The 21,283-nt window shown below is 38.6% G+C and overlaps 2 protein-coding genes across 2 annotated transcripts in view; both read right to left on the bottom strand.

Moving 5' to 3' along the window:
• Nucleotides 1-5,232: 5,232 nt before the first annotated feature.
• Nucleotides 5,233-9,970, bottom strand: DUT (deoxyuridine triphosphatase). The gene is made up of 7 exons (XM_081336990.1): nt 9,551-9,970; nt 8,588-8,777; nt 7,683-7,774; nt 7,520-7,564; nt 6,464-6,538; nt 5,975-6,045; nt 5,233-5,319 (listed from the first exon to the last, which is right to left on the bottom strand). The coding sequence occupies exons 1-7, from the start codon at nt 9,576-9,578 to the stop codon at nt 5,263-5,265; spliced, it is 558 nt and encodes a 185-aa protein (XP_081193116.1). The 5' UTR covers nt 9,579-9,970; the 3' UTR covers nt 5,233-5,262.
• Nucleotides 9,971-12,578: 2,608 nt separating this feature from the next.
• The window catches only part of SLC12A1 (solute carrier family 12 member 1), a gene marked incomplete at both ends in the record, with an annotated part of 36,921 nt that continues 28,216 nt past the window's right edge, over nt 12,579-21,283 (bottom strand). The window contains 9 exons of the mRNA XM_081337242.1: nt 12,579-12,714; nt 12,876-12,943; nt 14,184-14,319; nt 15,506-15,592; nt 16,559-16,670; nt 17,142-17,273; nt 18,095-18,238; nt 19,645-19,727; nt 19,957-20,063. Of these exons, the coding sequence (XP_081193368.1) occupies nt 12,579-12,714; nt 12,876-12,943; nt 14,184-14,319; nt 15,506-15,592; nt 16,559-16,670; nt 17,142-17,273; nt 18,095-18,238; nt 19,645-19,727; nt 19,957-20,063 (1,005 nt within the window). The remainder of the gene's footprint in view (nt 12,715-12,875; nt 12,944-14,183; nt 14,320-15,505; nt 15,593-16,558; nt 16,671-17,141; nt 17,274-18,094; nt 18,239-19,644; nt 19,728-19,956; nt 20,064-21,283) is intronic.

Here is a 21,283-nt window from a genome sequence, read left to right on the forward strand (position 1 = left end):
CAGGCAGGTTGTTCCACTGGTTAATTGTTCTGTCAGGAAGTTTCTCCTTAGTTCTAGGTTGCTTCTCTCCTTGATTAGTTTCCATCTGTTGCTTCTTGTCCTGCCTTTGGGCGCTTTGGAGAATAGCTTGACTCCCTCCTCTTTGGGGCAGCCCCTGAGATATTGGAACCCTGCTAACATGTCCCCCCTCGTCCTTCTCTTCATTAAACTTCTTGTTGTTGTTAGCTGCGAAGTCGTGTCCGACCCATCGCGACCCCATGGACAACGTTCCTCCAGGCCTTCCTGTCCTCTACCATCTTCTGGAATCCATTTAAGCTTCATTAAAGTAGACATCCCCAATTCCAGCAGCCGTTCCTTATATGTTTTAGCCTCCAGACCTCTAATCATGTTTGTTGCTCTTCTTCTCCCTCAAGGATATCCACATTTGCTTTGAACAGTTCCGGGTAGGGGAGCAAAGGTGGGAAACCCTAGCTCTCTTAAGTGCTGAACTGCAATTTTCTGGATCCTTTGTTGCTACTATCCTTATTTTGGCTGGGGTGGCTGAAGGTTCGGTTCACTTTGGGTGGGGCAGCGTCAGCCCTCCCAGGTAGAGTAGATGGGGAAACCAGAGCAGATGAGCTCATTCTGCTTTATTGTAAGGCTACATTAACAAAATCTTGTAAGTCTGAATGGACAATTCTCTCCTCCTTCCCCCCCCCATCTCTTTTTACAGCCTGATCTCTCTGCGTCTTGCTCTGCCCTCTATGGACCTGTGGGCTATATTCTCTCTTATCTGACCCTTCCCTTCTTCCCTTTGCCTTTCAAGGTCATCCCCAAATGCCGTTACATGCACAGATTCCCCACGATGATGTTTCAGCCTTGTCTTCTTGCTCTAAGCACCTTCACGCTTCCCGATTGACGTGCCTTTTGTGTTTTAAGAATAAATATCTCTGGCTATGAACGTGGTGAAAGGTGGACAGGGAAGCCTTAAATATGGACTCCCATCACTGTGCAGCAGTATCTCTGAATTAAGAGAGGACGATAATAACCACGTTGGGTAGATAATCAGGCCACCATAATACAATATATTTAGAGAAGAGCAGGTTAAGGAAGGCTGATTAATGCCCCCCCCCTTTTTTTGAAGGGTTCAGATGAGGAGATGTTAACCTTAAAAATTTACATTTTTCAGAAGCCATCCTACTCTTGGGTATAGGAGGAATTTTCAAAGCTATGATCTCTGCAGGTGGTAAAAGGAGGTCTAAAGACATCTGGTTGGCTCTCTTTAGTTGGAAAAGAAATAGGCTGGTTTTCGTCCAATTATGACATCTTGCAGTAATTTTGTGCTGGACAATTGGAGTTAATCTCAATTATTATCTTTGTTTTGTTTTTTGTTGCTGTGCTGTCCAGATTCTAAAGCATAAGATGTTCACATTAAAGTAAAACGTGATTTTATTTTGGAGATTGTTTCAATGACCTATACGGTAGGTTTATTTTATTGTCTTTGTCACAATTAGTAATCAAAGTAAATATTTGGAACACCACCCAGTTGAGTGGGTTACCTGGCTATCATTTAGTTCTTCTTCCAAAACATGGATAATTAACTTGTTAAGACATCCAAACAGGGTGCTGATGAATTAACATTAAAAATTTCTGACAGGTGCTGGAAAAGAGTACACAAAAGGAATTACACTGAGAAGTGCTCTTTGCAATAGATATAGCACCATCCCAATAGAGAATCTTAGAGCACGTTCTCCAAAAATATTTGAAAGAACAAGCTAAAGTTCCCCCCCACACCCCACTCCCATTAATGGGATAGTTTGTGGCCTATTTTGGAAACTTGAAGAATCTGTAACAAGGACATCTCTATTTATTAAATGTGCATCACGTTCACACAGGTGGGAAGCAGTGAAGCAAAGATGGCTTCATGCAAGGTCCCAGCTGTATCCAAGGTGAAAATTCCAAAGCTGCCCCCCCCAAAGTTTTAAACTCCCATTGAATGAGTTATTTTTTTTTAATTTTAATTCCATTTATATCCCGCCCTTCTCCGAAGACTCAGGGCGGCTTACAAGCTTAGCAGTAGCCTTCATTCTATGTATATGCCTGCTTATTAGGGCTTTCACACACACCCCAAGCGGCATTATTACAAAGTCAGCTTAATTGCCTCCAACAATCTGGGTCCTCATTTTACCTACCTCGGAAGGATGGAAGGCTGAGTCAACCTTGAGCCTGGTGGGACTCGAACCTGCACTAATTGCAGGCAGCTGGTGTTAGTTAAGGAGGCATTGGCCCACTGCTCCACCAAGGCTCTAAAGTTACTCTTGCAAGGAAGGAGTTGATAGGGCAGCAAACTACCAGGTCAGTTTATACTGGAGCTTATTTAATGATCTTGAAGCCGAAGCACAATGGCAGACCTTAATTACCTTTCTGGATGTTTCCTAGGTCCCAGGCAAGGCAGAAATAGAGGAATAGTAATAAAGGGCCACAAAATTCTGCTGTTTTGAGGGCGTGCCACAAACTAAAATGCAAAGCACTGAACATGCTTGCAAGGATCAAGTTGAACTGAAAAAAAAGATGAAAGCTGATGGACTGAGAAAGTGGGGGGGGGGGAAGAAGAATGTTTCTCTTAGCTATATTTTTCCATTCTTGTTGAAAAACCAAGCTGGGGAAAGGTTTTTGTGTTTGTAAGCCAGGAACAATTGTGCAAACAGTCCAGTCTTTCCAAAAACTTCTCACTTGTAGATTCTGTTTCTCGCCATGCCCTGACATCTTTTTGCCAAGTTTCTCTCATCCATTGCTCTGTTGCTTTCCACCAACATAATCTCCAGGGGAAGGCCTATTGATGATTAGTTACAGACCTAGACACTTTTGGGGGAAAGGAAAAAAAATAATAATAGGAAAAGGCTATTTTCAAGTGCCATCTAGTGGCTTATTTGCTATAGTGGAAATGATGGTTATCCTTCACCCCTCAAATTATTAGCTATCTATCTTAGGTTCTATATTTTACAAGATGGCGGCGCCTGGAATGGCTGCGGCTGCATTGGCTCTTTCTTGAAGGCAAATAGTTTGGGGAGGGATAGTAAGGGCTATAGGCCACATGATCAAGAAGATTTTAATGTGTTTGAGCAACATGGTGGAACTAAGAGGAGGCAGAGGAGGAGAGGACCTGGAGCTTATGGAGTGAAGGAACTGGATGAGGCTGTCGGCAGGCCCAGAGGAAGAGAGAGAGGCTTTTGGAGGAGTTGGTGGCAGCGTGTTCCAGGGGCGAAAAGAAGCAAGAAAAGGTGGAAGAGTCAGGATCAGAAAAAGAAGGCGAGGTTGTCAGAATACAAGCAAATTTGAGGGCTAATCCACATGGAGCCCCATTTCCATCTGTCCTGTGTGCCATCGTTCACTCCCTAGAGACTAAAATGGACAATGTGAAATTTGAGCGGGCCCCCGAACAAGGAGTATATATCGGAGGTGGTGACCCTTTGAGAGCTGTATGCAATGAAATTTCATTTTGATGTATGCCGATTGGTGTACATTCAAAGTGACAATAAAAGTTATCATCATATATTTGTCAGGGAACAAAAGGCCATGCAGTATTATTGGGCAATGTAATACATGTCCTGGGCTTGTCTGATCAACTTTTATGGCTTTACAGTAGCGAGGTTCTTGATCTTGTAATTTTTAATATGCTTAAAATTTGCATTAATATTTGCAAAGAAACTTATGTGGCTAAAACCAGAGCTGCAACGCGTTTAAATTTTGTTTACAAGCAGAATTAGATAAGGCTTGCTTAAGCTGTTACTAATACAGCAGCAGTTTTCTAGTTTTGATAAGCTCTTTTATTATGGTCTCGCCAAATCCAGGTTTGCAAATTGAAATAGGATTTCTAGTACTGTACTTGAATGCCGTGTGGACTTGGTTAACTCTCTGGCCCAGGCTGAGGATTAATCTTATTTTAACTGGGGTTTTATTTAGACAGGGACACATATAATTTCTTTTAAAATTTGTTTTTAACTTTTGTATTTTGGTTTTTTAATCACCCTGTAAACCGCCCTGAGTCCTTCGTGAAAGGGCGGTTGTTGTTGTTAGTTGCGAAGTCGTGTCCGACCCATCGCGACCCTATGGACAATGTTCCTCCAGGCTTTCCTGTCCTCTACCATCTTCTGGAGTCCATTTAAGCTCACACCTACTGCTTCAGAAAGGGCGGTATATAAATGTAATAAAATAAATAAATAAATAAACTCAGCTAGCCATTTTCAGGCAAAAGGAAAATGGCAGAATAGACAATACCAATCTATAGATGGCGTAAGTTTCATCATGTTATGCTCATTGTTAAGAGAAAGATGGAAGTAAATCCTGTTCCTTTTCTTACACTATTAACCTGATTAAGCTTGAGATGTTGCTTTGCAAAATTGCACTGTCAGAATTTATCTGGTCCTGCAATTACCCATCTGGCTGTACACGCAAAGGGAGAAGTTAAGAGCATGTTTGATTGCAGAGGCTTTGACTAGTATAGATTGTTATGGGCAAATATCTACCAGAAGGAGCTTGGTGCTCAGAGGTTGCGGCAAATATATACGCGAGTAACAAGCATGATTCTGAGCTCTCATGTTGATTAAACTGTCGTGTTCCTGGTTAGAACATGAAATTGTGAATTGGATTGCTTTTGAAGATAGCTTAGCTGGAACTGAACAGAGCTGGAAGGTTGTTGACAATGACTTTTTTTTGACCTGTTGAGTACAGGTAGCTGCTGCTTCTCAATAGTAATTGGGACTGGGAACTCTGCCGCTATGTGGTTGTAACATGTACGGCCACATGGCTTGGTTGACTTGCCATATAGCATGTCAGTTCGTTGGGTTGATAAGTGAATCACGTTTGAATTGCTGCTAGCTTCCCCACCAACTTTGCTTGTCAGAAGCTGGCAGTGGTCACAAATACTGATTGTATGAATGAGGGACACAGAAATGTTGTTGCAAAATTGTTGCAAAACAAGGACCTGTTGTAAGCCCTCCTTGTTCTGTAGTCTTAACTTCAAAGTCGGGGAATGTGGATGTTAGGTGAGGGCTATCTACAAATGGGGTAAGTAGTCTATGAAAGTTACTTATTTTTGGCAGATTCCTCTCACCACAAAACCAATAAGTAAACACAACCTGTATCTATAAGATCTATATTCTTTTCCTTGCTGTAATGTTTTTAAATTCATCCCTCCCTTATAAGAAAAAAAAATCCTTTAATTTTCTAACAAAAGTTTATTTACATTTTAAAAGGTGTACAAAAAATATATAAAAGCTGTCTTCATTTCTGCCCAGTTGATCCGAAACCGCCTGAGCCACGTTCTGTTTCATCCAAAACCTGGAAAATAGAATTCATTTAATTGAATAGCAGAAGAAAAAAGTTCACACATTAAATCCCAATCCCTCACTAACCAGTTAGGATTGCCAACAGTCAATAAGTGACCCAGTCATAAAATGTAACATTGCGTGACTCTGCCAGACTTGCAGCATCATGTGACCCTGATTTGCTACCCACTTCCCCACTGACTTTGCGTGTTGGAAGCCGGTTATGATGGTCACAAATAATGACTGTGGGACTCTGTACCTGGCATAAATATGTGCCAGTTGCCAAATCACAATTATATGACTTTGGGGACACTGCAATGGCCGCAAGTTCAGTCAAGGATGCCATAAATCTCCTTTCTTAGGGTTGTTGCAAGTTCAAATGGTCATGGTATGAAAGTCTACCTCTATATTCACACAAGCATTTCTAAACATTTCAATAAGCGACAGACATGGTTTCTTATAATCATCTATAATCTATTTTCATAAGTAATTTGTTATATTCCTACAAACTCAAATCGGCAGACCAGACCAAAAAAAAAAAAGATTTTGAAGTAAACATGAACCAAACAGATTTTGCCCTTATTTTTTCATTAAATAAATCCTTTAAATTCCTATATTTTGTTAACAGTAAGATATCTGGGTTAGCAGTTTTCTTTCCAATTTCTTACCTTGACTTCTTCAAGAATCGGATAGTAGATGCGCTCACAGATTAGCTGAGCAATCCTGTCACCCTTTTTAACTAAAAAAAAAAGGAATTTAAAAACTAATATTGTTTAAAAAAATATCATTCCCCAAGGGTGAATGGGACTATCTGTTATTATTTTTGCTATTATAGCTAGTGCTGTTGTAGTATTTACTTTCATATAACAAATGTTTGGAGATCAAAGAGCAATCTGAAACTTTATAAAGGGGATGATGAGCTGAAAAGTTTGGGGAGTTTTTGATTAATGCTATATTTACAAGGCAGTATACATGTTTCCATCAAGGGAGAATTGTCCTGAAGCTCCCTCAGTTACTCTGCCAAAACTGATCAGCACTCATGCTTTTTTTAATCTTCCTCTTAACACCTTTTACACGTAAACTCTTATTTATTAAAAGCAGGAAATTCAATGAAAGTATCAGCTTAACATTTAAATCTCCAACTTTAATGTTTTTACCTTTAAATGGTTCCTTTCCAAAGTTAAACAATACAACACCGACATTTCCCCTGTAGTCTTCATCAATTACTCCAGCTGTAAAAAAAAATGCAACAGTATAGATGTTTCACTGTGTATTTGAGGAATGAATGACATACAATTGGAGAAACATAGGCACTTTGTCCACAACATAGAACAATTGGTTGGGGGAATGGAGGCTTCAATTAACAGAGAGAGAGAGAGAGAGAGAAAAAGGCCACTACCAGATCAACAAGGTTGGCTATGCTAGCACGCCTCAAAACCGGGTTATGGTCCACTGTTCAAAAGATTAGTTCATCATTTGTATAGGAATTTGTTAAGCGAAGACTACCTGCATTTGATATCTGTAATAGATAAGCATATATATTGCAATGGATACATATTGCAAATACTGCTTTAAATTCACTCTAGCAATGGGCTTCTACGATATATCTAAAAGTAGCAGAATTTACTCTCTAGTTGTACCTAATTTCAATTAAAATCAATGAGGCATAGGTGGGTGGCATGACTTAAAATCTACATTTAGTAGAACCTCAGTCTTATTAGCTCAGGAACTCTGTTACAAATGGATCAATGTGAAGATTCCTTAAAAAGTTTGAAAACGTTTGTTTCCAAGCATAGCTTAACTGAAATAAATATATGCAGTGGATAAATGTATCTAGCCAACTGCTAACAGTTCTGCAGAGCTTAGTTCACAGTCATTTGCTTTAACAGAGGTGCTTTAATTAACTTGATCATAAATTACAGACTGTGCAAAGAACATACCTTCCGTCATTTAGCTTCACTAAAATTATAGGCTTATTTATATAATAAAGAAAACTCACATTTCATCTTTCAATACTTCTGTTCCCAGAATGTTAGAGTACAGTACTTCCATCTTATTAAATATGCAAATAGATATAAGCAAGCCATATTTTAGAGGCCTGCCAATTTATTTCACTAAGAATTTTTCTAAATTAAGAATGACGAAATATGAATGTTAGGCTGTAACATCTAAATGCATACACCATCTATCTGCATGCAGAAACAATTACTTACCACCAACATCAATGAAATGATTTACAGCTAATCCCGATCGAGGAGCTTAAATCAAAGAAAGAAAAAGTATTTAGTTATGACTTAGGACTCACTTTCTAACCTTCATAAATAAAGGTTTAGCAGACAACCTATAAGATTACAATTTTTCTGTGTAACAACTCACCGACTCGACCATAGCAACCAATAGGAAGGGCAACCTGAATATCTGTTTTCACAATAGCTTTCCCTAAAGCAGGGACCTCGCAGTCATATGCACTATGAAAGCAAACATTAAAAATAAAAAATATATATGAATAGCTAGGAAAAGGAAAAATCACTAAGTTCAAATTGCATGCAGATATCATTTCTTTTTATACACAGGTAGTCCTGGACAACTGAGCCCCAAACTTAGGTTGCTAAGCAAGACATTTGTTAAGTTTAAGTTTATTGAATTTATATACCGCCCTTCCCCCCCCCCAGGACTCAGGGCGGTTTACAAAGTATTTAAAAACATCAATACAAGAGTTAAAAACAGTTAAAATAATAAAATTTGATCCCTGAGGGGGGGAAAAAAAACAACTCTCAGCCTCTTAAGGGAGCTCCAGTTAAGGGAGCTTTGTCCCATTTTATGACCTTTCTTGCCACAATTGTTAAGCGAATCTGGCTTCCCCATTGACTTTGCTTGCCTGGAGGTCAGAAAAGATGACATGATCCCGAGACACTGCAATGGTCATAAACTGAGGACAAGAAAATCCTGCTGATGATGTTACCTAGTCTGGTAACCGAACTTCAGAAGATAAATTGAAACAAGCTTGGAGAGGAAAACCACTGCCAAAATCTAAAACCCGAGCTACAAGTATTTTCTTATTATTTAAGTTGCCAAGTGTCTGGATTTTTTTATATATATATCTACATATTAATTTTTTTATCATCACAAATGCTTAATATTCTATAAGCAACGTACAGTCTGGGTTTCCAACATTTAACTTAACTGATACACGTTAGCCCTTGATAAAAGGTATCCCAAGACAAAACCAAACAAGAATCTGAGAGAAATCTCCACAGAATCCTCCCCTGGTTCTTCCTTACCTGTACAAATCGTAGCCCGCCGCGCGGGAAGATCCTTTAGAGGGCGCAAAGGCATTTTCGGTCAGCTTGACGAAGCGCAGGCTCTGATGAGACGTGTCCCCGCTGGGAATATCTAGCGTGGCGGGGGAAGATTCTCCAGGTGTTACTGTGGAGACCGGCATGGCGAAGGCGCGGAGCAAAGCGGCCAATTCTCAGGGGAAAAGAAGACAGAGGTGCTCCAGAAGCCCGCGCTTTTTTTTTGAAAGGGAACCGCCTGCGGCACCAACGGCCAATGGGCGCGCGAAGGACCCATAACCAATGGGCATGGAACGGAGGCGGGACCAATAGCCAATGGGCGCGCGGCAGAGGAGGGACCCATAGCTAATGGGCGTGGAGCGGAGGCGGGACCCATCGCCAATGGGCGCGGAGCGGAGGCGGGACTCCTAGCCAATGGGCGGGCGGCGTAGGCGGGACCTGCCCTGTCCGTCAATATGTAGGAGAAAGTGAATTTTCCCCTCGCGGGACTTTCTTAAAGGGATACAACGGAAGGGAATAGTTAAGCCGCTGGGAAGTTAACCTGGGATTTAGGCCATCTTTTCTGCTTCTTCCACGAGAACGGTAGCCCTAAATGCCCGCTTGGATGCTCGCGGTTCGTGGGGGGGGGGCTCTGGGTGGGCTCGGCCTTCCTCAGCAAGACTTGAGGGCTTGGCTGCTCCTTTCAGTCAGATTTTAAAAAAAATGGCGACTGCTTTTCTGGCGGGAGGCAAAAGCGCACGAATGAGAGGTTAACTCGACTGAGCTGTCGCCGTGGCTACCGTCGTCGCTTTCTCCTTGGAGGGCGAATCCAACCCCTCCCCCCGCCGCCTATAGGAATGGTTTGGCCCACTGGGGCTCGGCAAGGCCGAGAGGGCCTACAGCTCCTTATGGAAGAGTCCACCTTCAGCAAAGGACGGGGGGGGGCGGAAATAAAAACTCGCTTCTTACTGTGCGTGAGGGAGCGCAGGGGAGCCATGGCGCCTGAAGGCTTCTTTCGGCCTCGGCCTCGCTTCTTTCGCCTCAGCAGGTAACGACTGGCAGCGAGGAAAAACGTTGCTGTCTCTCCTCGGCCGGGAGGACGCTAAGATGGCAGCCCTGTGTGTCCCCCCCTCTCTCTTCCTTCCCCCCCAGGCCCTTTCACACAACGCCCCTGACCCGGGTTTAGGAAGGTGGCTTCACACGGAGACCTGGGGGCGGGCCTGGCTGGGTTAGGCCGCTGTAACTGGACTTTCTCCCCTTGGCTTCCCTGGGCCGGGTGACTTTGCCTTGGGAGAAACCGGAACACGGGCTCTTATTTAGGGGGCTGCTCAGGTGGGATTCCCTGAATGGGGATTAAGGAGCTTAATTGGCTTCAGTTCCACGAATGGAGGACTGGGAACTCATCGCCCAGATCTGCCCAGAGACCTCAGGGATTGTATGTATGTGTTTATGTATGTATTTACTGACTCATTTATTTATTGACTGACTCATTTATCAGTCAAACCAGTATAGCTGCCCATCTTGGGAATTCTTGTTTATCTCTTTATCAGTCAAACTTACATAGCTGTCCATCTTGGGAACTCTTGTTTATCAAGATTATATAGCCACCTATCTCACACCTGTGACTGTGTGCAGCGTTCAATAAAACAACCCATTAAAAACAGTTAAATGTAAATATAACGCATGGACCAGCATCCATACACACTTTGTAACCTTGTGGGCTCTCTTTTTAAAATTTTATTTATTAAACTGTCATTCGGCCCATCTCCCCTGCAAGATGACTCTGGGTAGATCCCTATTTCCATGGGATCCTCCAGCCTGCTGTAAAAACCATGTTTTAATAGATTTCTGGAGTCTCCTCCTCTTCCTGTTCAGAGGTTGCCAGACACAAGAGTAGGAGGCCATTCCAAGTTTGGAGAAGTCTGATTTTTTGTTTTTAGTCAACCCCCCCCCCCTAAATTAAAGAAAGCACCCATGACCAAGGCATCATTTAAATTTCCATTGTTTAAAAATGCAAACATTACAGTTGCAGGCTTCTTTTATCTTGAACCTCTTCACCAGCCTTGGTTGCTTTTAGAAGCTGATATGGGTTTGCCCTGGTTATGGCTATCCTGGAAAGGCTATGGGTGTAGGCAAGAGTGGGGAGTCCAACAAACCCAAAGGCATTCTGGGGAAAATGCAGAGGGCTCCCATATAAGTCTGTCAAAATTGCAAGGGTGCATCCCTGTAAGTCACCTGGAGTAGGTCCAGTTGAAGGAGAGCTCAGCCTTGAGGTGGCTCTGATTCTGGAGATTCTGTAAATCCCCTGAAAAGCACACTATTGGCAACCAGAAGGGTATTCTTAGTATTACAAGGATGTGTTGGCTGAGCTATCTTTGTATGGATTTGTCTTTATCTTTTTTGAAAGACAGCTAGCAGTACACAGAAATAAACTATATTCATGCCAGCAAACTGAATTTCTATCCTTGCATCTTGCAAAAGTCAATTTCAATTTCATAACATTGAATTATGACTGTTGCACGATAATTCTTGGAACTCTAGTTCTAGTTCTCCTGGGTGGAGAAAGGTTGATTAAAATAACACTAGTTTCCCATGCCCTATCTCATTTTGAATTCTGATCTCTTTTGGCAATACTTTCTCTAGTTCCCCCCAAACTAGTTAAATATCCTTTGACAATTTTGCTTTTGTATACTTACACCAACAATCCTGTATATTATGCTGTTTTTTTCAAGAATAAATAGATTTATATCCATTCATCCCATTCCTGTCTCTTTATTACAAAGCCAATACTTTCTGCTATCAAGAATGTTTCTGTAAAACAAATATTGTTTTGTGATGCTGAATTAGTAACAAATCTTATCTAATAAAATATGTTTAATCAATAAAACTGAAACAATCTCTGATTATTTAGATGAAATCTAACTCTTCTAAGATGATTGTGTATCAAATGTTATTATATATGGCTGATAATATTTATCACTTGAATTATGACAAACCACATATTTTTGTTGCCAGTTTATGATGCTTTGGATAATAGGAATTTTAGTGCACAAAATTTTGTGACAAATGTGTTAGTTTTTCTAATGTTCAGTGTAGCCTGTGTTGCAACAAATTTAATAAAGATGCTTCTTTGATTTTTTTTCAGATGGAAACAGAAAAAAAATCAATAAATCAAAGTATGCAATAGGGATAAACCTTTGATTCATTTTTATTTGTTAACAAATTAAAATACAAGTTGAAATATTCCTACCAGTCAGAAAAAGATTAAAATTTGTTAAAAAAACATATTTTAAGTTGTGCCAAGCCACTGTGCTAGTTTACTTCCATTTTTAATTCTAAAGAAATCAATGTCACTATGAAATCTTTTAATATTCATGTTAGTACACATATTTTTGCTTTCCAAGTTGTCTTAAGTGTTGATTGAATATGATTTCAGCTTATCTTGAGGTGATAATTTGAAATTACATGTTACACATTATAAATTATGACATTTTGCTCCCCAGTTACACTGACATCAATAGAAAAAAAATACAACCAGATTTATTTATGGAACACAAACATTGAAGTTATGTAGGCTGGTATAGCATTGAACAGAAAATCATATATTTTGGATTCTTTGGGGGAGAATGGAACTTTCTGCATAACTAGAATTGTACGTTATTCTGGACCACAGGACTGCAGTAATCAAACCTAATATATTCATAATAGGAATGGAAGTTGGTGTATATTCTGACATCAAGGGAACTTTTTTTGTGATGAAAGTTAGATTTTTAAAGAGAGACTTGAAATGTGGAATGCAGGTTTTTTCCCCCCAAGGTACTCTCTTCCATTTTACCTTGCCTTGTCAATCCTGGTTTTCTGTATCTTCTCCCCTTTTTGTGGATATGATTCATTTTTTACTCTGGGATACTGACAGCAAAATAATCTGTTGGGAGTCTGTTGGTTAAGTCCATTGTTATATCCAGAATGCATGTAATGGACTCCAGGGGGGAGTTTGTTATGAGTAAAACGTTAGTACATTTTTGTGGTTGCCTCGAATGAGCAACACTGGAGGTAGGTTCTTGGAGAGGATTTCCAGCCAAGCCATGTAGAGGTAATCTGATATAATTCCTTTTCTTGCCACTGGTAGGCTCCTGTTGAATAGGAGGAAGTATTAGAATCAGTGCTAGTATATTAATCGTCTCCTAGGCTAGGCTAGGGTTACCAGATGGAAGCAATTCATACTGTAGATGACTGTACTTCAATTTACAATCTTGCCCCAGTAGGGTCAACAAATTAAAAATATGTAACTTACAGAATAATTAGATTAGCAGCTCGAGAGTGCTCCTGTAAGAGTTCATTCAAACGGACCTGACGGTAACTCTGTTTAAAATCAAAAGTTATTACATTAGAAATATTTTTTTTTCTATCATGAGGAACTGAAATAAGAGCATGCCATACAATTCTGCCTGTCTTTGGATAAATCTGTTGACTGAAATACCACTTTTGTAAATTAAAGTACGTAATTTGCAAATTGGAAGCAAGACACTTAGCCTGGTTTGTTGGATAGTTATTTTCTGTTATTAAATCAATATGAATCCATATTTATCTTGCCTCATGAAATACTCATGGCTACAGAATATAATAACTATGCACATAAATTCATTTAAAGAAATTAAGAGCTGGAAGGATTTTAAAATGTACGATTAGCCTTGTGCTCAGATCAATGATCCTACTGAATCCTACTTTGATCCTCCTCTGGCAATTGTCCCAGACAATGCTATCCTTAACGTTTAGAGAATATACAATGAAGCTTATGTGTCATATGTACTGGTCCCATTCAGCTAACATACTGTATATCCCAAATTAACATTCACTGTTGGAGTTAGAGCAGTGCAAAGAACAGGTTCAGTGTTATGTTGTCTGCAAATGCTTTGATGTGGGATGACAAATTGTTGCAGAATTCACTACTAGATTATATATCATATTAGATGTTCTCCCCATCCATCTCCTGAAGATTGAGTCCTACTTGGTGAGACTTGTTCAGGTGCTGGCCTAGAAACCAGGAGACTGTGAGTTTGAATGAGGAACAAGGACAACAGAAATTATTGTTGCTTAGTGGTTCCGACCTAACAACCACATTGCTTATTGGTGGAAATTCCGGTCCCAGTTAGGGTTGTTAAATGAGGACTACAGATTTTGGAAAGCATAGGCTATTGGGCAATTAAAGAAACATTGCTTTCTCATCTAAGCTAGTGTTTTTCAACCTTGGCAGCTTAAAGATGGGTGGAGTTCACCTCCCAGAATGCTGGCTGGGGAATTTTGGGAGTTGAAATCAACCCATCTAAGCTGCCAGGATTGAGAAACAGTGCTCTGAAGCAAAGTTTCTGCCATCTCAAAAGCTGTCTCCCAGAGAAGGACTGTCTTCTGTTAATAAAATGAATAATCTCGATGAAAGTTATTGCTTTAAAATGATTATGAGTAAAATTTGGGTAGAAAGAGCATGCAATATATATCATGGATATTGTGTTTTTTCCCCCCTGGTGATAATCGATATGCTCTGCTTTCTCTTTCAAGTAGCTTCTTTATAGTGTCGAAGGTAACTAAAGGTATGGCTGGTTACCTTTTCCTTGAATGCTTCCAGTTCTGCGTCAGTGATTTTCCATGGTGCCTCTCTCTTTAATTTCTCAGCAGTTGTTAAATCTTTGCAGCTTTCATGAAGGCGATAGGGTTCAATCATCTCTTCAAAGAATTTCCAGCTGGAACAGAAATTATAAAGAGACTTCACAGCAGGACTCTAACTCTTCATTTTACAGGTATTCTTAAGATTGGACAAGATCTTGGCTGTAGAATGATAGCTAAAATTCAGTAAAAATCTTTAAACTGTATCAGGTTTTAAGCGTAGGCATGGCCATCGCAGTTTGTCTGGTGTATGTTTGCCACTGCTGTCAATTTATATTCCATGTTGAATTGATAAAAGTTATACATAATATTTCATTTCACAATACTACATAATATATTCATAGATGTGTACGTGAGAAACAAGCCTTTTTTGGAAAAAGTCTGCTTGCATTCTACCCTAATATTAGCTTTATTTTTATTACTGTTGATTAGATTAAAGAAGATTAAAACTGAACTGGAAGTAAATGCCATTGAAGTTAAGTGAAATTATTTCATATAAAAACAAGGATGCCACACTATGTCTTTTCTTTGTGGTTACATACTTAACATAGGTATGTCTGGAAATTATCATGTTGAAATAAATTGGCTACATCTAGACAACTAATACCCAGCTCTTACAGACTTTCTAAATAATGGCATTTAGAAGATTTGAATGAGATATCATAAATTTTAACTTGCATTCTACCTTGGTTCTGGTAAAGTGCACTTTCATAGCCCCTGAAAAGTCTCAGCAGTATAGCCAGGCTGGGTTCAAATCACGTATTTACCCTTGCATTTGGGATAATAAACTATAATTCCAGAATTTATTTAATATTCATTAAGCAAATTATAGCCTTTATAGCCATATGATTAGCCACAATTCAAGACCGAATAAAATATCTTTCAATTCATCCAAATGACCACACAGAACACTAGTAGTTAAAGTTATTTTTTGTGTATGTGTGTATACAAATGAAATAAAATAAATTATTTATTTAGTTAAGCACATTATCCTTTAAAAAAGTGGATGTCAATGGCTGCCTGAGCATCTCCTGTTTCAGAAACGCCCACCAATTTCAATAATATTTTAAAAATCCATTTTTCTTTGGCAGCTTGCTACCTTCTCTGCAGCAATAGAATGAACACCCATGATTTTGTTTGGATCTTTTTTTTCCTAAATGGAAAAATAAGACTTAACCAGCAGCAAGAGCAGGTTTTTACATATTCCATGTTTAGGTGTTCCCTTTAAAACAACTGCACTTCTTGGAAAATTGTGAAGCTTACCTCTCTTTATTGGGTTTCATGTTGATGTCTCCAATTATATTAATGTCGGCAAATTTTATTCTAAACTTACTTAACAGTGAAGCCATCCTGAAAAATTAAAAAAAGGAAGCCATTTTAATTGCAAGATTCAGAAAGCTTGATAGTAAAACATAAGGGATTTACTTCCAATCCTATTCAACGTGTGAGAGTTAAAGTCAGCAGGCATGGGATGCAATATTTTGATAGGCAATCCTTTGCATTGGATTGCAAAATGCAATTTGTTTACACTGAAGTAGGTAAGTGCTAAGATTGCAGTCTTATGTATAAACAACCAAGACCAGATCACTTTCTCTCTGCCTTTCTAAAAGAGAATCCAGAATACCTTTTAGCAAGGGATGGAGCTGAAACATGAACAAACACCGTGTATTTCTAAGAAGTAATGCTGCAACAAAATAAGCTATGAAAGATTTACTTTAGATTAGATTAGATAACCTTTATTTTCATTTTTTCCTGTGGGCACAATGGCATGCATTAAAAAAATGAAATTTAGTTGCTTCCTCTCAAAAGTGTACACATACATAACACACATTTCAAACATACTATATACAACATTTATATATACACCCTTACATTTAAGTAACATATCAATATTAATCACTGCCCACCTTGAATACATAACGGAAGAAGGAAGCTTTAGAGTTCACAAGGTTAATACTGTAATTCTACTACTGGTTGCACAGTACTTTAGATATCTCAAACAGCTTTAGACACATCGTTTTCTTCCTATACGCAAATAATTTTGGGAATATGATGGAATTTAGTCTGGAATTCCAGGGAGGAAGGAGCTGCATTCTAGAGGAGCAAGAGAGGGTGAGAACAGCTCCTCCTTAATAATTCCCAGAATATAACCACCTTATGGGGGTGGTTGGCATTTTTTAGTTTATCAAAATTCTGTGAGATGAGGAACAATAAAGAAAACAATGCTTGGAAGAATCACAAAATGACTTGCTTTTTGGAGGCTGACAAGGATGCAGTAAAAGTATATTCGCAGGGTAAGGTTATGGATTTTCTTACATCAACTTTTCTTCTTCAAGACGAGTAACTTTTCCACCAGTAAAGATCCTTAGTTTGCAATCCTTCCACTTTTTCCGGAGTGTCAGAATGTAGGGAATTAGGAGGATTAGCCCTGGGTGAAAAAAATTAGATCATATTATGAATGCTCCCAGTTGTGAATGCTCCAATACTGGAAGTTTTTAAGAAGAGGTTGGACAACCAATTGTCTGAAATGGTATAGGCTGTATTGCCTAAGCAGGGGGTTGGACTAGAAGACCTCCAAGCTCCCTTCCAACTCCTATTCTATTCTATTCTATTCTATTCTATTCTATTCTATTCTATTCTATTCTATTCTATTCTATTCTATTCTATTCTATTCTATTCTATTCTATTCTATTCTATTATTATTATCACACCAATGTAGCAAGTCAGAACACTGCATAATTGATAAATGTATTTTTTCACTAATATTGAAAGTGGAAGGTCATTGACTTTAAAAAGGTTTTTTTTAATTACATTTTTGGTTACTTGTTTTGTAAATCTTATACAGGGTTATAGTCCTGATCCTGGCACCTAAGGTGGTGGTGGTCTTTTGGGGGCTTACCTCCATCATCAAACAGCCACCACACATCGATGGAACCCTTCCCTTGCTTTTTTTTAAACTGAACACTAGCTTCAAGTAGCCGTTGATTGAATTCCCCAACGTGTACTGAAGAGATTGTGCTAATGCTGCAATCTGAAACGAGACAGAGATGAGCTCATAGTTAGCTTTAATAATCGTTTTAGACATTTTTGTTTAGGTAAATGTTCAAAGCAAATGCTTGGGTTTTAAAATATCACTTAAAAGATGATGAGAAACAATAATCAGAAGTGTGGAATCCATGAACGTGTAATACATTACAAACACACAGCATTGGGTTTTAAAATATCACTTAAAAGATGATGAGAACCAATAATCAGAAGTGTGGAATCCATGAACGTGTAATACATTACAAACACAGCATTTGGTAACTTGCCACCATTGGTATTTTGTTCTGTTTGGGAGTTACCTCTCGATTTGGGTGCTAGCACTTGAAAAAAGGGGTGGAGAAAATAGATCTTTCCTAAAAAGTTCTGTGCTCAAAGACTGCTCCATAACTGGAGGAACTGTTGAAAAACTATGCCTACTACCATGTAGAGAACATTAGCAAGAGAGATTTCAGCAGTTAGCAATGGGCCACTAGATTCACCTTGCAAAAGAATTTTCTGCACTACGGTAAGATAATATGGCGTTTCTTTTTTTGATTATAGGAATTATTTCCCAGTTTGCTTCTCTATGAAAATATCACTTTGTCAATGTGGCTAGCATAAAATTTGCAAATCTGTGTGTTTTTTTTCTGAATTATTTCCTCTTTTTCAATAATCTGACAATTTGCTTTTTAAGTTGCTTCTAGAATATTGTCTATTTTGTTATAAGAGACTAATGTGACTGAATGGCAGTCTGTTCTCGAAGTAGCTCCTCAGGGGAAAAAAAGCTTACAGGCAGGTCTTATGCACACACTATTTTTAAACTTATACCTTTTTTGGGCATCGTCTTTGAAAAGTTGAGCTTGGTGGCTCTGCTAAAGAATCTACGGATACCATAATTTTGTTCTTCAAATTCATTATCTTTAAGAGTTGCTTCTAGGGCTTGTCTCTCCTGCTCCATCTTCTTCAGTTCCTCTGTTAACCAAAAGAAAGATTGGTGGGGTGATTATTTAGGAATTGTCCAAGAAAAACACGGATACAATTCAATGATGGTTCTATCTCTGAACCTGGGATATCAGCTTTTCCATTTCCTTTTTACCTGTTAATGATTGCCTCCTGTCAGATACCCTTAAATGAAGATGCTGCTTCAGCATTTTTTTCCTCTATAATAAATTCCTGCCTCAGGACATCCATAAATGCATTTTTTACTTTGAAAACATGCATGCATGGGGCATAAACATTTGATTTCTGCATTTTGTTTCATGGTATTTTGGAAACATTTTAGTGGAAGTATCAATTGTGTGGAATCACACAAAAAAGACAGCAGGTGGCAGCAGAGGGTTACAATTTTTTATGACAGCTCACGCATTGATTTTAAGGAAAAACAAAATCATAAATACAGACTTAATGGCCTGGTTTTTACATGCCATTAAGAATAGGCTTGAGTTTACTTAATTATACTTTAACTGAACATCTGGATTTGCTTTAGGTTCTATTTATTTATTTAGTTAGTTAGTTAGTTAGTTAGTTAGTTAGTTAGTTAGTTAGTTAGTTAGTAATAAACCACAACTGGAAACTAGCTGGAAAGCAGTTTATGAAGTCTGGGTTCCTATAGCTAAGGTATTAAAAATATTTGAAGTAGAAATCATGGGTTATTCTTAGTTCTTGGTAAAAGTAAAAAAAATCTATCTAAATATTTTAAAGCAAGAACTGCATAGAAAAACGATCTGTTCCATAGGTGAAATGGCATTTTGCTGTTTCCCCCCCCACATTTAGTTCCTGATAATGTTTTTTTTAAAACTGACTGCACAAAGGATAACATAGCGATGGGGATCTGATTGTCATATAATGCATTGCACAGAAGATACAATAATATTCCTTAGTTAGGAAGCACTGCCTACCATGCTTTGTCATTTCCCAGTTAACTTACTACCCTTTGCTTTATTGTGGGGTGCTCTTGAAGGCGACTTTAGAATCTATAGTTTTTCAAACTTGGCGATGTTAAGATGTGTGTAAAGGTAGAGGGATTCAAGATATAAAGTGTTATATAAGATTATGACCAGCACATGGGACGGAGGGAGCCAGAAAGCCAACACTGCAGATTCAGCAACTCACACAATACAGGTGGCATTCTGCTATAAGAGTTTTCACCTGTTAGCAGAATTGCATTCTGTACCAACCCTAGTATAGCACTGTTTTTCAAACTTGGCAACATTTAAGATGTATGGACCTCAGCTCTCAGAATTCCTCTGCCACCCCTTTCAAGGAAGAAACTTCTCTGTGCTTAGAAATTGGTAGAATTATTAGGGGAATGTTTTTATTCCCAGAAAGCATTACTTTCTTACAGGACTGGATGGAAATTTTCCTAAGTCTTGACATACCTTGAACCTGGAGGACTTGCGATATATCAAACCCTTGGCTTATTCGAACAATTATCACACCAAATTCAAAGTCAAACGCATCGCTGCATTAAAAATAATAAAAAATAATAATTACCTGCATTGCAATAGTTAACAGTTACTGTAAAGCTCATTGTGCATGATAAATGAAAATAATTGGATTTGCCATGTCTGGAATTTTGAACTGCAAGTTCAAAAATGATTTTATAAATCAGGCTTTTTTTTTAAAAAAAGAAGTTGTTTAGAGATGCTTCTAGCTCCAGCAACATAATATATTTCCAAATCCAAACTTACTGTATGGCACCTGTGTAATTTTCAACTTGTATTGCCGTGGCATGTCTCCAATCTTTTTTAAATCCAAGCACCAAAGTATTGGGTCTCATTCTCCCCAAACCAGAGGCCTGCCAGGTATAAAAAACAGTTTAAAGCAAGGCATGTGCAAGATTTATCTAAAATTTGAAGTAGTGCCAAAAGATAATGGGACTACAGTAACGTTCTGGAGGGATTTAAGATTAAAATCTATCTGGCGGGTGTCCTTCATGCTTGTACCCAAGCAGCACATATAAAGATTAGTTCTAAATCATCTCAGCTACTGTGTAAAATAATTTTTAAACTGCAGAAATGTAATTGACTATAGCAGCATCCATTTGCATTTCTTTGGATTTAAAAATCAAAGTTTGAAAACCAAAGAGCAACAGATTTTTAGACTACCGGTTGTATGATTGCTTTTAACACAATCCATGCCAGCATTTGCAGAGCCCTTTATAGAAAGCGAGGATGTTTATATGTTTAAAGAGCTATAACACTGGGCAAGTGTTATATAAAACCTTTCATAGGACAGCTACTACGTTCAAGATGCGCTCTGTCTCCTTTGAGAGTAAATCTTTTGGAATACAGTTGGATTTTTTTTTTAGAACAAGCACATTTTCCACTTTGCCCTCCCCCTGAAAATCGTGAGTGCTTTCTGATTGAAGAGGCAGCCTAGTCATTTTTAAAAAAATGAAAATATTCTCTTGTTTCAGAAGCATTAGTGCGCTTGCTCATTATATCTGATGGTGTAGCAATCAAATTAATACTCTGATCATAAACTCATTGTTTAATTTCACAGCAATTAGAACATCTGGTTGCTTGTATGATAACGAGCTTCTTTCCCCCTGTGTAATCCAGTGTTAGGAGATGAAGTGTTAATTTCACTATATTAAATATATTTTGTGATCCAATATAAAATACTGGTAGTATTACATAAATGTAGGTAATTGCTTGAGTAGGTTTAGGACATTTAGGTTTCTGCAAAGCATTCCTATTTATAGAGGACCTTGATCATTGAATATGGCAATGTTTCTCAACCTTGGCAATTTGAAGATGGGGTGGACTTCAACTCCCAGAATTCCCTAGCCAGCATGCAATGTTTTTCAACCTTGGCAGTTTAAAGATGGTGGATTTCAACTCCCAGAATTCCCCAGCCAGCATCAATGTTTCTCAACCTTGGCATTTTGAAGATGGTGGATTTCAACTCCCAGAATTCCCCAGCCAGCATGCAATGTTTCCCAACCTTGGCAATTTGAAAATGGGGTGGACTTCAATTCCCAGAATTCCCATGCTGGCTGGGGAATTCCAGAAG

This window comes from Vipera berus (assembly GCF_964194415.1).
Source record: "Vipera berus genome assembly, chromosome: 12".
Lineage (NCBI taxonomy): Eukaryota > Metazoa > Chordata > Lepidosauria > Squamata > Viperidae > Vipera > Vipera berus.

Excerpts from the sequence above, each read along its gene's own strand:
- DUT (XM_081336990.1), bottom strand. The coding sequence starts at position 9,578 with ATGGCTCCCCTGCGCTCCCTCACGCACA. Across the intron at positions 8,778-9,550 it reads CCTGCGCTCCCTCACGCACA|AATTGGCCGCTTTGCTCCGC; the intron begins GTAAGAAGCGAG and ends TTTTCCCCTGAG. Across the intron at positions 7,565-7,682 it reads TGGTTGCTATGGTCGAGTCG|CTCCTCGATCGGGATTAGCT; the intron begins GTGAGTTGTTAC and ends CTTTGATTTAAG.